General features: G+C 36.2%; 1 protein-coding gene across 1 annotated transcript in view; it reads right to left on the bottom strand.

Annotated features, from left to right (window-relative positions):
- Positions 1-3,762: 3,762 nt before the first annotated feature.
- LOC138698036 (serine-rich adhesin for platelets) overlaps positions 3,763-15,244 on the bottom strand; it is a 453,855-nt gene continuing 442,373 nt past the window's right edge. The window contains exon 3 of the mRNA XM_069823717.1: positions 3,763-13,374. Within this exon, the coding sequence (XP_069679818.1) occupies positions 9,581-13,309 (3,729 nt within the window). The 5' untranslated portion in view covers positions 13,310-13,374 and the 3' untranslated portion in view covers positions 3,763-9,580. The remainder of the gene's footprint in view (positions 13,375-15,244) is intronic.

The following is a 15,244-nucleotide window of genomic DNA, read 5'->3' as shown; positions in this document are numbered from 1 at the left end:
AGTTGGTTATTTAACGACACTGTATCAACTACGAGGTTATTTAGCGTCGATGAGATTGGTGATAGCAAGATGGTATTTGGCCGAGGATTATTCGCCATAGATTATCTGGCATTCACCTTACGGTTGGGGAAAACCTCGAAAAAAACCCAACCAGGTAATCAGCCCAAGCAGGGATCGAACCCGCACCTGAGCGCAACTTCAGACCGGCAGGCAAGTGATAAATTTCTTGTTGAATAGAGCCAAATTGTTGCTTTTTTTTCTAGTTGGTTATTTAACGACGCTGTATCAACTACGAGGTTATTTAGCGTCGATGAGATTAGTGATAGCAAGATGGTATTTGGCCGAGGATTATTCGCCATGGATTACCTGGCATTCACCTTACGGTTGGGGAAAACCTCGAAAAAAACCCAACCAGGTAATCAGCCCAAGCAGGGATCGAACCCGCACCCGAGAGCAACTTCAGACCGGCAGGCAAGTGCCTTAACTGACTGAGCTACGCCAGTGACTACCAAATTGTTGTTCAGTTACGACAGTTATACACAGTACTTGTTTCTGTGAAAGAACAAAATTAAAACATTTCTCAAAAAATAGTACTGGAAGTTATTTTAATGTATTTATATAATGATTGAGGAACTCTTCGTAGGTGATTAAAAATTCATGATTACTTAAGTTGTGAATTCGTTGTTTAATTTTAAATAAATTGGATCAGAGATTTTGTATTATGATTGTTTTGAAAAATTCCCCCTGCGAAGTCGAGACTCATTCTTTTCTTTCGTTACTAGCTGTAATTAATTTCTTACTGCCTTAATGCATGCAAGAAATATTAGCGTTGCACACTGAATTTAAATGGACACAATCTGAACTGTAATATCTTTGCAGCTTGACGTTAATAATATTCTTTGTATCGGAATTACTGGCATTACAAAACTGATTCTGACTTCCTGAAATACAGATCCAAAGATAATTTTATTCAAATATGATCGTTAGAATTATAAAAATAATAATCTTTTAGTGATAAAGTCTACGTTTTGTTTTGCATGTAAGTGCGTTGTATAGCCACTTTGCCATTTTTTTCTAGGGAAATCGCGAATGGAACAAAATAACTCTGAATTCGAATTAAAATATTAATGATACCTATGTCCACAAGCATTGTTAAACAATTACTTTTCTGATCTATACTGGAATTAATTACTGGTAGGCCTACCTGTTTCATTATGATTGAATTTAAGTTTTAGAATAATTCCATAAATTAGGCTATAAAGCTTAAGAAGAATCAGGCCAGGGAATTACATTTCTTGCTATCTGTAATAATTATACCTGTGCAATTCTGTCAAAGCTATATTAGTCCATGTTATGAAAAATTCTTATTTTCTCACGCTGTCTGTTACTTTTTCTATACAGACACAAATACTTTAAATTTGATTTTTTACATTTCCTATGTAGTCAATAAATAATGTTTGTATTTGATTTTAATTCTTGCAAAAAGCACCTAACTCAGGAACTTTGTTACGGTATATATATATATATATATATATATATATATATATATATATATATATATATGTGTGTATACATACACATACATATACACATGTTCAATTGGTCTGTTTGATTCTTAATTTTCTGATGTGATAGAGGGTATGAAATTAAACCTTTTTTCTTAATAAAGTAATGTCCGGAAATGCTCCGTTTTTTACAAGTGAATTGGTATGAAGGAAAAAATGAAAGAATCTCAACTTGGAAAGTTACTTTATTTACTTTCTATGGTTACACAGTAACTTTTCTTTTATTTAATACCAAATATTGATAAACTATAGGACTGTTCAAAATTGCGACCGCCATTGTTGATACACAAAGTATAATGGCATATGATTGAATGACGAATCCTTCGAAATATCTGTGGTTGGTTATGAAGATCGTCAAAAGCAAGAATAATTCTACCAACTAATTCTTCTGCTGTGTTGATGGATGTTTCATAAACAATTGATTTAATATGACCCCAAAATCAACTGGAGTCATATCTGGTGAACGTGCTGGCCAAGCAACTGGACTTGCTCTCCCTAGGCAACGATTCAGAAAATGTATATTTAAATAATTTCTACTATTTAAGCCGAAATGTGCGGGTGCACTGTCGTGTTGAAAGATAATGTTTCTCTGAATATATTATATTAATCGGGACATCTTCAAGTAGCTCCAGAATATGTTGCTGAGGATGTTGCTTCTCATAGATTTCCTGTGTCAAATTAGCATTGCCATAAGCTGCTCAAATGCTTTATGCATGTCTGCAAGTTCAATATTTGTAAACCAATGCATTTTAATACCATGAAATTAAATAAACAGATCTCACAGATGATATTTTATGACATACAACAACAAACTAACTTCAATTATTATTCCCATGGAAAAATAAATGCAGCCATAATGTGAGTGATGATCTCTGTCTTATATACGAAGCATTTTCGGACACTTTATTAAGAAAAAATGTTTATTTTCATATCCTCTATAAGATCAGAAAATTAGGAATGGTTATTCTGTTACACCCGTATAAGACTAGAGTCTTATAATTATTGATACCGGTAATTTGTAACCTTCCTCCTATCCTCCAGAGATTAATGTTTGAATTCAACAGTTACGGAATTGAAAGCTATAATCAATGCAGTAGCCATTACATTCAAAGAAAACATCACATTTTTTTTTCTCATATGAAGCCAGTGACATGCTTACAGCACAGTCTAGTATATGCAGTCACGAAGTTCGAGTTTATGAGGGTACTAGGAACAATAGACTGTATTCTTCTGCTTTGTTTTTTTTCTTAGGCATGGTAATTTCCACCACATTTATACTGTATGTACCGAACATTATTTTCGACATTATTTTTATTGAACTATTTTCAACACTTAATCGAAGAGTGTGATCCCAAAACTCTTTCAGTCCATTTGGGCATTTTTATCATTTACCCAACATATATCGTCCCTTTCAAAGCAAAGTAAAGTAAACATCATTTTTACCGAAAATGAGTTACAGTGCTTAGAATAAATTACCCGTCACTGTGCACTGATTGTAAAAGTTCCGTGGGCCTCAACAATTTTTTCTCTCTTATAAGTTGGTTTAAACTATGATTATCGTATTCACCACCATGTTGGATAAATATCTTACTGTCTCTCCTGTAAAGTTAGCAAAATGGTGCTTACGATACTCTGTCTTGCAGAGGACGATATATGATAATGTTTGAGACTTCTATCATTATATTTTAAGCTTCTTTTCTTCAAAAACAACGCCAATCCTTGATTAAAAGTTTCTGTCATTATGCATGTCACTTGAAAACTCGCTCAAACTGGTGGATAAAAAAACTAGACCATTTCATTCATAAAAATGAACTTAACACGTTTGGGATCACATTGTTCAATTTTTACAGCTGTTTTGTCTTGTTATTAGGCTATGAATACATACCACACCATGTAGTTGAGGGGTTACTAGTGAAAACAAAATACGGAAACTTATACTGTTTTAGGAAATTAATGAATCTGAGTTTAGTGATTTTACAAATAAAATTAATCAATGTACTGTATATAGGGAAAGGAATTATGACTTATGGAAGTTTATATAAGAAGGAAGTTATTTACTATGGATATTTAAAATTTCATATTTTAGGAAAACGTTTTGTAGGAATATAATTATATGTTTTCAAGGTCAATTAGATTTGTTATCCCATAAAAATCTAATTTTCCTGTCTCACTAATCTTATTTAAAGATAGTGGTAAACGTTTTGTAGGAATATAATTATATGTTTTCAAGGTCAATTAGATTTGTTATCCCATAAAAATCTAATTTTCCTGTCTCACTAATCTTATTTAAAGATAGTGACCCTTTTCCTGATGGAATTATAGTTGTTCTTAGCATTGAAGATATTTTTTCTCAAGTAACTGGTATATTGACTGAAATTTTCTTACTTACTGACAAATATTATTAATCTATTGTAGGTATAAATGTTTAAATAGAGATTACAGTTTCAGGCAAATTTGTTGCAGATTATTGTTTTGCCTTCAAATTATAACGTAATTTTCTGTCACTTCCTTTATACTAATTTCTGCCCTTCATACACTCTGATTTATGCTGAAGGACGTTAAGCTGGGGTCTGCTGTAATATTTAAGTTAGTAAGGAAGGAAGCATTCCTGTTCAGTGGTGCACTAAAGCAATTACCTCAACTCAGAAAGCACATCATACCAGTTTAAAATGTAACAAAGCCGTTACAGTTTATAACTAGGTCTTTCCTCTCACTAGACAATTATGTTTTGGTGGACTTATTTACTTTTTATCTTAATTAAAACCTTTTTAGGATAGCTGTAATCACTTGTTGTGGAACACTGTAAATGAAATATGGAGTAGAAATTGGCAGTTCATGCGATACTTCCACACACATTCTTCCGTTGTGTTGAATTCATGGCATGCATTTCCTCATTCTTTTATTCATTCCTTCCTGTCAAGATCGTTACTTAGATGTTATGAGATGTAGAAAAAAAAAAAGAGTAATCATCTTAAAGGTATTATTTTGTGGAGTAGAAAAATATTCTTACCAATAACTTTATCTTGACAAGATAATGATAAAAATGTATTATGCGAAACATAAAATTCTGAAGGTGGAGGTTGGAATTATTTACCTTAAACCCTTCACTATTAACTATCTAGGTTCCACCACTCTCCATCAACTTTAAACAATTTTAAATGTCTTTAAAAGGGCACACTACCTATACTGAAATTACTAACTTCCATGTTTTTAGAGTTAGATTCACCAAATGTTTATCATTAGTATAATATATGGTTAATAATAACATATGTACAAAATTTCATCCCTCTACGTTAAGTGGTTTATGTTTTATTAACATTTTGATAAAATATTTTATTGCTTTATTTAAAAAGTCCCTTGCGCCACAATGTACATTATTTTTAACTGATATTCACTTATGTGATTTCTTATATACGTGGGAACAAAACTTACTATGTTTTGCTGTAAAATGAATCGGTACATAACTATAAATTTATTATCATTATTATTAATTTATTTCTTATTTTTAAATTAAATTTTCTAATTGCTTAATGACTCACTTTATAGCTAAACCCCATAGTAAATTCCTATGCACATAAGGTAACGTATAAGTGAATATCAATTAAAAATAATGTAAACTGTGATGCAAGAAACTTTTTATGTAAAGCTATACAATATTTTATTAAAATCTTAATTAAACGCAATCAACTTATCATATGAGGATGAAATTTTGTACATTTGTCTTTATTAATAAAATACGCCAATCATAAAAAATTGGTTAATCTAGCTCTATAAATATGGAAGTTATTAATTTCATTATAGCGGATACTTAAAAATATGGACTTTGAGAATTTCAGTATAATGTCCCTTTAATAATAGTGATGTTGTAATTGTAGGATCAGTAAAGGAATTTGCTTTTTAGTAGTTAATATTATTGGCTACTTAATTTTTTTAACATTAGAATTGTATAAAAAGTAATGCCAACTAAAGTGAAAAGGTGTCAACTAAATGAACATTTTCTGAGCAAGAAAATTACTGAATTTAGTCAGTCAGACCAAATGAAGGGTTCAGAACCATAGTGGGCCAAGCGCCATTTACTAAAACCGTAGAAAACAAGAGTTAAAATGAAGTTATCACCATAATTCAATGGAAACATATAGCAAGTAATATCAAGTATACACATTCAAACTAAATGATATGTCAATCTTCATTAAACTATGGTATTCTCTTAACTTTAACCCTTGCTTTCTCAGTTTTTAATAAATAGCACTTGGCCCACTATGGCTCTGAACCCTTCAAATACTATGTAATATGAACAAATATCGGTACAATAACTAGTTTGATGTGGAATAAATATCCGGTTACATTAATTATTATTATTCTTCACACCCATAAGCAGTGCTGACTAGATCAGACGCTATGGATAGTACTCTATAACAGAGTCGCCAGTATGAAAGGATAATTCCAAGCCTTTGGCATGAGACGAACTCGACAGCTCAGTTGTAGAGCGCCTGACCGGAGTACAGGAAGTCGCAGGTTCGAATCCCGCTCGAGGTTGTGAAATTTTTCTTTCATACCATGGCATGATTGTGACTATAATAGTATTTAAATTCAATTATTATTTGGCACGGAAGATTTTTGTCTGTTGAACTTTGTATGTAATATCACTGATAATCTTTTGTGCTTAAGAAGAAGAGTTCTAAGGTTTTCAGTCATAAATGAAACAACTCATATCACTAATGCCAACCTAAGAAAACATTAAAAGTAAAATCCTTATTAATCAGAAGTAGTTTTCATTATGAAAATGAATAGACTTACTACTGTACAATGATACTTAACACAAAAGGGGGATTGTATAATGACACACCAGAAAATGCTGGGAGGAAAGATTATTGCTTAATCCATTCTTACAAAGTTTATGTCTGTTATAAAACGTCATATATGTACATTTATAGTGGAATACCTGTGTGCCTCGTTGACTATCAGAAAATCCAATCGAGGGTTATTTTATGAGAGTGGAAAAATAGGCGAAATTGAACTCCCAACTCTCGTATATCATTCGTTTCTGAGGAGTATGCATGGTTGATCTCTAAGGACGACAAATAACGTGGAGTAAGCTTATTTCTACTAAATATTATTATATAACATTGCGTTAAACATATTACTATGTTCTTCCTTTAAGAAAGATTATATAAATTATAAAGTCTTTCAAATGCAATATTAATAGTACCAGTATTGGTACATATTTTATTCATACATTAATGTATTTCAAATACATTAGCTGAACTATGTTTCCTTTCACTTAAATTTGTTAATATGAGTGGATTTTTTTAAATGCCGTAGAACAAAGAATAATTTCATACTGGTTCACTATTAAACAAATAGTATCGTAACATTGTGCTTAAGTGTGGTTAAATGACATTCCCTTACTTCAGGCTTATACTGTAGCATGTAGGTGTACGTATACTATGGCTTCATTTAATTTTAAACAATAATCAATCACATTTTTTCCTCTGTATTATACAGTAGAACTTTTTTACAACAGTATCGGTTTCCATGACACCTCATCTATAGTATCAAATATTCCGTAGAAACCATAATATAGGCATAATCTAGTAATCAAAATTGTATCAATTCCCACCTCCCTTAGCTGAGAGCACATCTGTACAATGCCAGTATAGCTTGGTTACGATACTAGTTTGTAACACAATTTTTCATGGCCCTTGTTTTATGTTACAACGAAGTTCTACTGTATACTGTATATACAGCGCTCAAAGAAATGTTTGCATATTATTTTATTGCAAACTTATTAAATATGCGATATATATTTTGTTTTTGCTAAAAATTGTTGCATATTAGTTTATTTTAAACTTATGAAGAAATATGCAATATTTTGTAGCACCAAAATAAATTTGCATATTTTTATTTATTTTTTATTTTATTGGGTTATTTTACTATGCTGTATCAACATCTCCGTTATTTAGCGTCTGAATCAAATGAAGGTGATAATGCCGGTCAAATGAGTCTGAGGTCCAGCACCGAAAGTTACTCAGCATTTGCTCGTATTGGGTTGAGGGAAAACCCCGGAAAAAACCTCAACCAGGTAACTTCCCCAGCCGGGATTCGAACCTGGGCCACCTGGTTTCGCAGCCAGACGTGCTGACCATTACTCCACAGGTGTGGACATTTGGATATTTCTTCATAAGTTTACAATAAAATAATTTATTCAGACTTATGAAGAAATATGCAATTTTTAGCACAAAAATAAATTTGCATATTTCTTCATAAGTTTGCAATAAAATAATTTATTCAAACTTATGAAGAAATATACAATTTTTTTTTGCATAAAAATAAATTTGCACACTTCTTCATAACTTGCAAAAAAATAATACGCAACAATTTCTGTGAGCACTGCATATAAATGAATAATCAATTAGATAACTATCCCATATTACGAAAATTATGTGTACCACCTACAGACATTAGCACTGGTAATATAATTGAACAAAAGAAATAGGTGTCACATAATTTCCTAAAACTGATTTACTTTCATATTTTAAGAAAATAAGAGGTCTTGCGCAATTTTTTTTATATTTAAATAGAAGAGTACTATATAGCACATCATATTTCAGACCATTTGCAGTAGAAAAAAAAAGCTTTAGAACGTAATCACAGCACCAGATATAATCCTGAACTAAGGGAATGAATTCATTTGTATGCAGACTATAATTATCTCTTTTATGTCTGTAGTTAAAATGGTAATCCAGAAACAAACTGCGATAAACGCCCAAAATTATTCACACAACTGCTTTAAAATTCAGATGTAATTTTGAAAAGTTTAAGATTCAATAATATATTTCCATTGCACAGACTGTAACATACCACAGCTTTACTTTTCATTCAACTGTTTACACACCACACTATATCTTCAAATTATTTACGTAGTACTGGTACCCTTACCATTTTATTATGGTAATGAGTGCTCCAATATCCACTTCTGTTTTACAGTTGCAATTTAAAAAGTGTCTGGTGAACTGTATGCCCAGTGATGATATTAAAAAAATTTAACAACCAGTTCTCTCATGTTTACCTATGTTAAACATATACGGTATATGTCCATGGTAATTGCAAATATTACCTAGAATTAATTTAACAACCAGTTCGTCTGAACCGGTGTGAACTGGCCGAATATCACCACTGTGTATGCTTGTCACATAGGAACACAAATCAAGTCTGAAACTAATTAAATATCAATATACTTTCCAGTTCAGAGCTGCTGTTGAAATTTTTGTCTGTCATATAGGAACACAAACTAATTAAATCACAATCTACTTTTCAGTTCGATTAACTTTTTGTCTGTCATACTGTCATATAGGAACACAAAACAAGTCTGAAACTAATTAAATCGCTATCTACTTTCCAGGAGCTTCTACTGAATGTGGTATTAATAGGCCTTCATTGAATTCTTGAAACTCTTCAAGTGCAGACATTTTTTAAATACTCTAGTGAATAAATTATATAATTTCTAAGGTGCGTTTGTATGTCACAATAGTTTCCCAAATAATTATTTCCTGCCTCATTGTCCTAAGTAAGAGTCCCTGTGAGTGTAATGAAGTCAACATCATAGCCTTGGATACTTCCATCGTTGCTTAAAATGTGTTCTACACGCATTCATGTTGTTCTCTTGATAAATAGGCCTACTAAATTCAGAATGCTTATAATTTTGAGTCTGGTATTATAGAAAAAACAGTACAGTACCGGTATTACTATTTGAGACTTCCAAGAAGAATAATGTTTCACTGCTTTGCACATCACACACACCGAATAAAAATAAATATACATTCTGTTTAGACATGCTTCGTTTTCATTTGCAAACTAATAAGACTGATAATGACTGTGATCACTTTTGTTTAAAATTATAATATTAATTTTACACTGCACTCTGATTATGCCTTCCAAATTACTTTGCATATAACTTAGTTGTCTGTCTACAGTCTCCTGGACACACACTTCCAGTATCTATGATCTGCTGTATGTCATGGTAGATATCCTAGTGAATTCTCTAGACTGCTTCCCATGCCATTCCTACTACTTCTTGTTTTTGACGTCAGAAAGTAATCCGGAGGTTCCAGAGTATTATAAAATACTTCTCCAGTGTTGCTTACAGAATCTGTGTTCGACAAACTCCTGGCAACAATGTCAGTTGTCTGGGTTAGCTTCACATCCGAGAACAAAGCTGCAATCTCTGCAGACTTCTTAACAGAGAGAGCTTCGCAGGCTGCTGAAGTCGACCCCACAGTGCTTTTGGATTTCTGCTGTCTTTTACCACTGCTGACATAAGGAGGGACACTTGACAAAGATGATGGTTGCATCAACTTGTTTTTGGTGTGCTGGCCATCATCGCTGCGACATGAAGCTCCCATGTAGATGACACGACCCCGCGGGTCCCGTGCAGACACTACTAGCACCTTCCTTTGAGGCTTCTGAGGGACTAGATCTTCGTCTTCTGATTTTGAACTGGTTGTGAAGAGATCATAATCAAGTGCGAGATTATCTGAGCTGTAACTCCTTCTCTGTTGAGTGCTGCGTGTTGTTGAGTTTGGTTGTTGGTAAGATTGCCGTCTGGGCAGGAAGTCATATACGTCCATTCTTCTGTTTGTGCCATGATCAGCCCGTCTAGAGCCCCAAACCGAAGAATACTGCGAGCGTAGTGGTGGTGGGTTGTTAATCTGAAGGAATTCTAGGCTCTTAGAAGTTTTGATGGTGTTTATATCTTTCTTTTTAGAACTTGTCATATGCTTTTCATTTCTCCTCCATGCCGTAGTCGGTGATGCTGCTCTTGAAAGACTGGATTCCGAAGCAACAAATCCTCTCTGTTTAAGCTGTTCGATGACGGAGTCATTTCTGGGAACTCTGAGGTGGTTAGGTTTCTGGACTGGAGTATGTGAATCTAATATGGCCCTGATGCAGTGCTTGTGTTGTGAATGATGATGATTCCTATTGTTGCGGTTGTGGTAACTGAATGCGCAATAGCATTTATCACTTTCGATGCAGCTGTCTGTATCACAGCCACATGATGATAAAGAGAGGTCCTTGGTAGTGGCCTGCGGATGTTTCTTCGCATCTCCTAAGGAACAGTAACATTTGTCGGCTGAAATACAAGTACACGATTCACTATCATAACTACACTCACTGCACGAGAAGTAACCACTAGACGATCTGTTGGGACCCCTTCTGCTAGAATTAATTGTCGCCCCTCCCAGACCACTGGCCAGCCCATGGTTACCACATCGCACCATGCTGAAGAAATCCGAATCCTCTGACGTGCTGGTCATCAGCTGCGGTCTGAGGACGAGGCTTCTGTTGTTCATATCACGTTGTGAGATAGAACGTCGACGACTGTTACTTGCCTTCCTCTGTAGCCGAAAGCCTCCACTCGAAGGGCTGACCTTGTTGAAGCTGGGCTGTCTGTGCAACTTGAAGGTTCTGGTAGAGTACGAAGAAGTTGACGTTGATGAAGTTTCCAAAGGCATGATCTTTTTATTAACTTTCTTTGTACTTCTGATAGAATCTGAAGGGAATAGGACTGATGTAAATTCGAAATTGTTGAATCTAGACTTAGCCGGCTTCAATTTGTTCACAGATCGCCTAAAAACTCTCTTCAAACCACCTCCGCCTGTTACAAAAGTTTTTTTCCTCTTATAGCAGCTGTTCCTACGACCAAGCTTCTTCTTCTGTCGTCGCATTATACTCTTACTTCTCTGGTACAGCTCGTCTTTTGTAAGAGTTACTGCTAACTTTAGGAGAAACTCCTTGTATATGGGCTTCAGATCATTGAATGACATTCCCTCTGCGTCTATGATAGCGTCAAGAATGTCGTCCATACTGTTGAGTCCTTCTTGAATTCTGAATTCAGTGAAGAGTTCGTTGAATCCCAGAGGACTGCTACCGCTCCCTCCACTTCCGTTCCCATATGGCACCCCACTGCCTTGTCTTCTGTTGTACCTCGTCAGTGGTCCACCTGCATTTAGGAAGCTCCTGCTCCGCGGAATTGCTACCTTCGTTAGTATGTCTCCACCTTCAGGATTGTCTGTGGACAGCTGTATACTGCTGTAGTTTTGCCGGTCGGAAACAGTTCTTCTCACTCCACGAATAATAGAAGATGTCTTTGTTGTTTCCAGGGTGGTGTTCCTAGTGCTCGGGGTCAGTGGTGTCACACTTCTGTGAGATTTGTTGTCATCGCGTGTGTAAGGACATTTCTCAATGAGCGATTCGACGCTGGTAACTTTCTCTGGCGACTTCTTTTGAAGCATGAAGTCGTCACCGTCCTCGCTTGCGGAAGATGCCGAGGACTTCTTATTTCGCCGCGGAGGCCTCACTGGAACGGGCGGCGGGATTTTTGCCACCGTGGGTCGCTTTTTATCCTTAACGCTTTCTTTAATCTCTTCTGTTATTACTGCGACTGGTTTCATCTTGCTGGAGTTACTCCTGACACTGGCGTTACTGACAACTTCTGACTGACTTTTCCCGGTGTCTCCTGCCACGCTGCTCTCTGCGCCCAAGCTTACGTAGTTTACGCCATTTTGATTCTTCGGTCTGCTCAGCTGTACTTTGGAGCTTTTGTTTCCATTGTTATTACTTCTGTTTTGCATGTTATTCATGAGAGCTTGGTAAAGATTTGCTGCTATGACGATGGCGTCTTCCGAGCATGCGCAAACAAATCCGTGACATTCAAGCTGTCTAGAAACTCCCATTTTTCTCATGACGACTGCAAACATCGGCGAATGATGATTGAGTGGCGCCTCAGAGCCACCTTTTTGTGTGGTTGATAAGATTGACTTCTCTTCTGCAGGAGTCAAGCGTTGAAATAATGCCCCTTTGTCAATGGCTTCGGGATCGGCGATCAGCGGTAAGAAAGCGTACTCCATCCCCGTGGAAACCGTTTCTCGGAATCCGCGCTGCCTGCATACGAATTTCACAGCCGCCCACACGGCAATTGTAGGAAATGGGTTGAGCTGTTCCAGTTCACCTTTGTCCTGACCTTTATGATGCACTTTGAGTCCACTCGAGTTAATTTCTAGTGTACCGTTCATACACACGTCACTTCCCACACGATCGGGTTGCGTCTCCATGGCGCGCCGGTAGGCGAAGTACAAGTCTTTGAGGGGCTCCTGGAGCCCTTGCAGCGACGTTACCTTGTCCGGCAGAGGCACCGAGCCCAGATAATCCACCGCGAAGCTGTTGATGGAGGCTGACGGATGAGATGGCGACGGCGAAGAGTTGCTAGACAGTTTCCTGGCCGTCATGTCCTTGGTCGTGCCCCCGCCGCCGGTCTGAGCCATCTCGGCGAACATCTTCTCTATCCTGGCCTGCACGGTGTTGTTGATCCTCTTCTGCCTGCCCTCCTCGTCATCGCTAGAGCCCATCACGGGGCGTATCTTCTCCAGCCCTAAGCTGCCGACCGTGCCTCCATAGCACGACATCTGGGACCTGGTTTCGTCGAACATGGAGTCTATGCGCTGCTTGTACGTGGAATAGGCGCTGACTGACGTCGCCGTGTCCCTTTCCAGCTTGTCGCCGATGCTTGCCGTGTCCCCGTGGACCTGTTCTTGCAGCCGAAATCCGTATGAACTGCCATTGCTGCTGACACGACCGCTTCGACTGTTCTTCCTGCTGGACTGCGGTATTATGATGTCTTCCGAAGCGAGTTTCTCGCTGTCAACTCCTTGTAAGATGGGGGCTCCGTCCTCGTTGCACTTCACCATGTTGTCGAGATTGTTGACCTTCGGCGTTTATTTATTCTTCATCGTATGTGGAGCTTTACGGGTTCCTGAAAAGAGTAGAACAGTTATGCATGAGTCTTCATTTATGTGTATATGTGTAGGATGTCGGGCACTTTCTCGCTGGAGTCTTACTGTTATTTGTCTAGCAATTGTGTTGGTTTTTAAAATGCTGCACGCGCCTTGTTTGTAAATGAGAACTCTGTTTTACTTTTTCAAGGATAGCCTAAGGAAACATAATCTCAGTGTAATCTAGTGCCAGTAAGTAACTGCAACATTTTAATGAAATGTTAATTATAAAGAAATTAGCTCCTGAGGCGTTCATTCTCACATACCTAATTTGTATTACAATCACAATAGACAGCCACTAGTACTAGGCATTTCAGATTATGCGTTCAGATAAGACAGTAACCACACGTATACAATATGAGATGCAGCCAGTATTCATGAAAAAGAGAGAGATAAATTTAATTTCTCTCGCCTTGATTCGAACCTGGTTCTTCTGATCCATAAAAACTATATCGCACTCCCGGTAAAATACTGTCGTATGTCGAAAATCACATACTGTATGTTACTTTCGTAAATGATTTACAACGCTGTTGTACTAGCTGGAAGTATCAATTTCTAATAATAAAATAGTAAATTAGCAAAAGTTTTTTAAAGCAGTATTTTACTAGGAAATAGCATATCTTTACGAATCACAATTTTCGAGTTACGACACTATTTTACTGGAAGTGCGACATGTAATATGCTATTAAAGAGAAAGATTATCTTTATGTTCCTGCAAGGATTAGATCTAATGCTTGTTCCGTCCCCTAAAGGATTATGTAGCCTACTCATTAAATATTATTCACAAGTATCGGGTTTCGTGGCTGTTATTTTGTTCAGCATAATGCATCGCCACCACGTGAAACAACATCGAACATAAAATAAACCCACTTTATACTGTACAGAAGCCATAGGTGTATAAATAAAAATTTCCTTACCACTGTTCTAAATTGATACAAATTTTGATCCTATAGTTATCGAAGTTAAGTTCTTTTGTTCTCAGAAATGACTTGATACTGCTTTTAAATAAAATACAACATCGTTATTGTCTTCTCTAGGCACTCTGTCAGTTACATTTGATTTTTATAACGTTCGTATGTCGTTCTTATACCCTACTTCTTCTACCCACTCACTCACTCACTCACTCACTCACTCACTCACTCACTCACTCACTCACTCACTCACTCACTCACTCACTCACTCACTCACTCACTCACTCACTCACTCACTCACTCACTCCGTTGTGATTTATTGAGCTATGTCTAGTTATCCAGTTTAGTTTAGCACAACACAATGTGGAATACGCGACTATTAATTACTTGTAAACAGATGTATTGATCAAATACGTAGTCACTCGTCCAGTGGCTTTCCCAAAACACGCTATGAAATGTTTATCTCGAAAAGGAAGCAAAAATGATCAAAATTGTATTAAACTTTTTTGTTTGAAATATCTCAAAGAATAACCCCTTGAAATTAATAACATTTCTTACTCTGTATACTCTCAAGAAAATTCCTTCCTTCTCTAGGACTTGAACTCGGACTATTCCAGTCCATAGTCTGGATCTCAATCTTTTCAGTATAAGAATAAAATTTACGTCATGTGCAAGATGAAATTTTTTTTTACCAAATATGTGTTTAACTAAACAGCTACATTAACTTCCAGCTCACAATGTTTGGAATTTTTGAACTTAGAACACTGTGCCATTTGGTATATGGTCATAATATTATGCCAAGTTAACTCAGGCGTTTAATACTGGCCGCCTGTTCTCTGGTATTGACATTACGTATTACTGCTTTCAAACGTGGAATAATAATAATAAAAACCCTGTTAACTGTATTCAAGCGCTTGGCGCATGCATCTCGTAAGGTGCA

This window comes from Periplaneta americana, chromosome 1 (assembly GCF_040183065.1).
Source record: "Periplaneta americana isolate PAMFEO1 chromosome 1, P.americana_PAMFEO1_priV1, whole genome shotgun sequence".
NCBI lineage: Eukaryota > Metazoa > Arthropoda > Insecta > Blattodea > Blattidae > Periplaneta > Periplaneta americana.
Note: the sequence above shows the minus strand (reverse complement) of the source record. Positions and strands in the feature narration are given on the sequence as shown.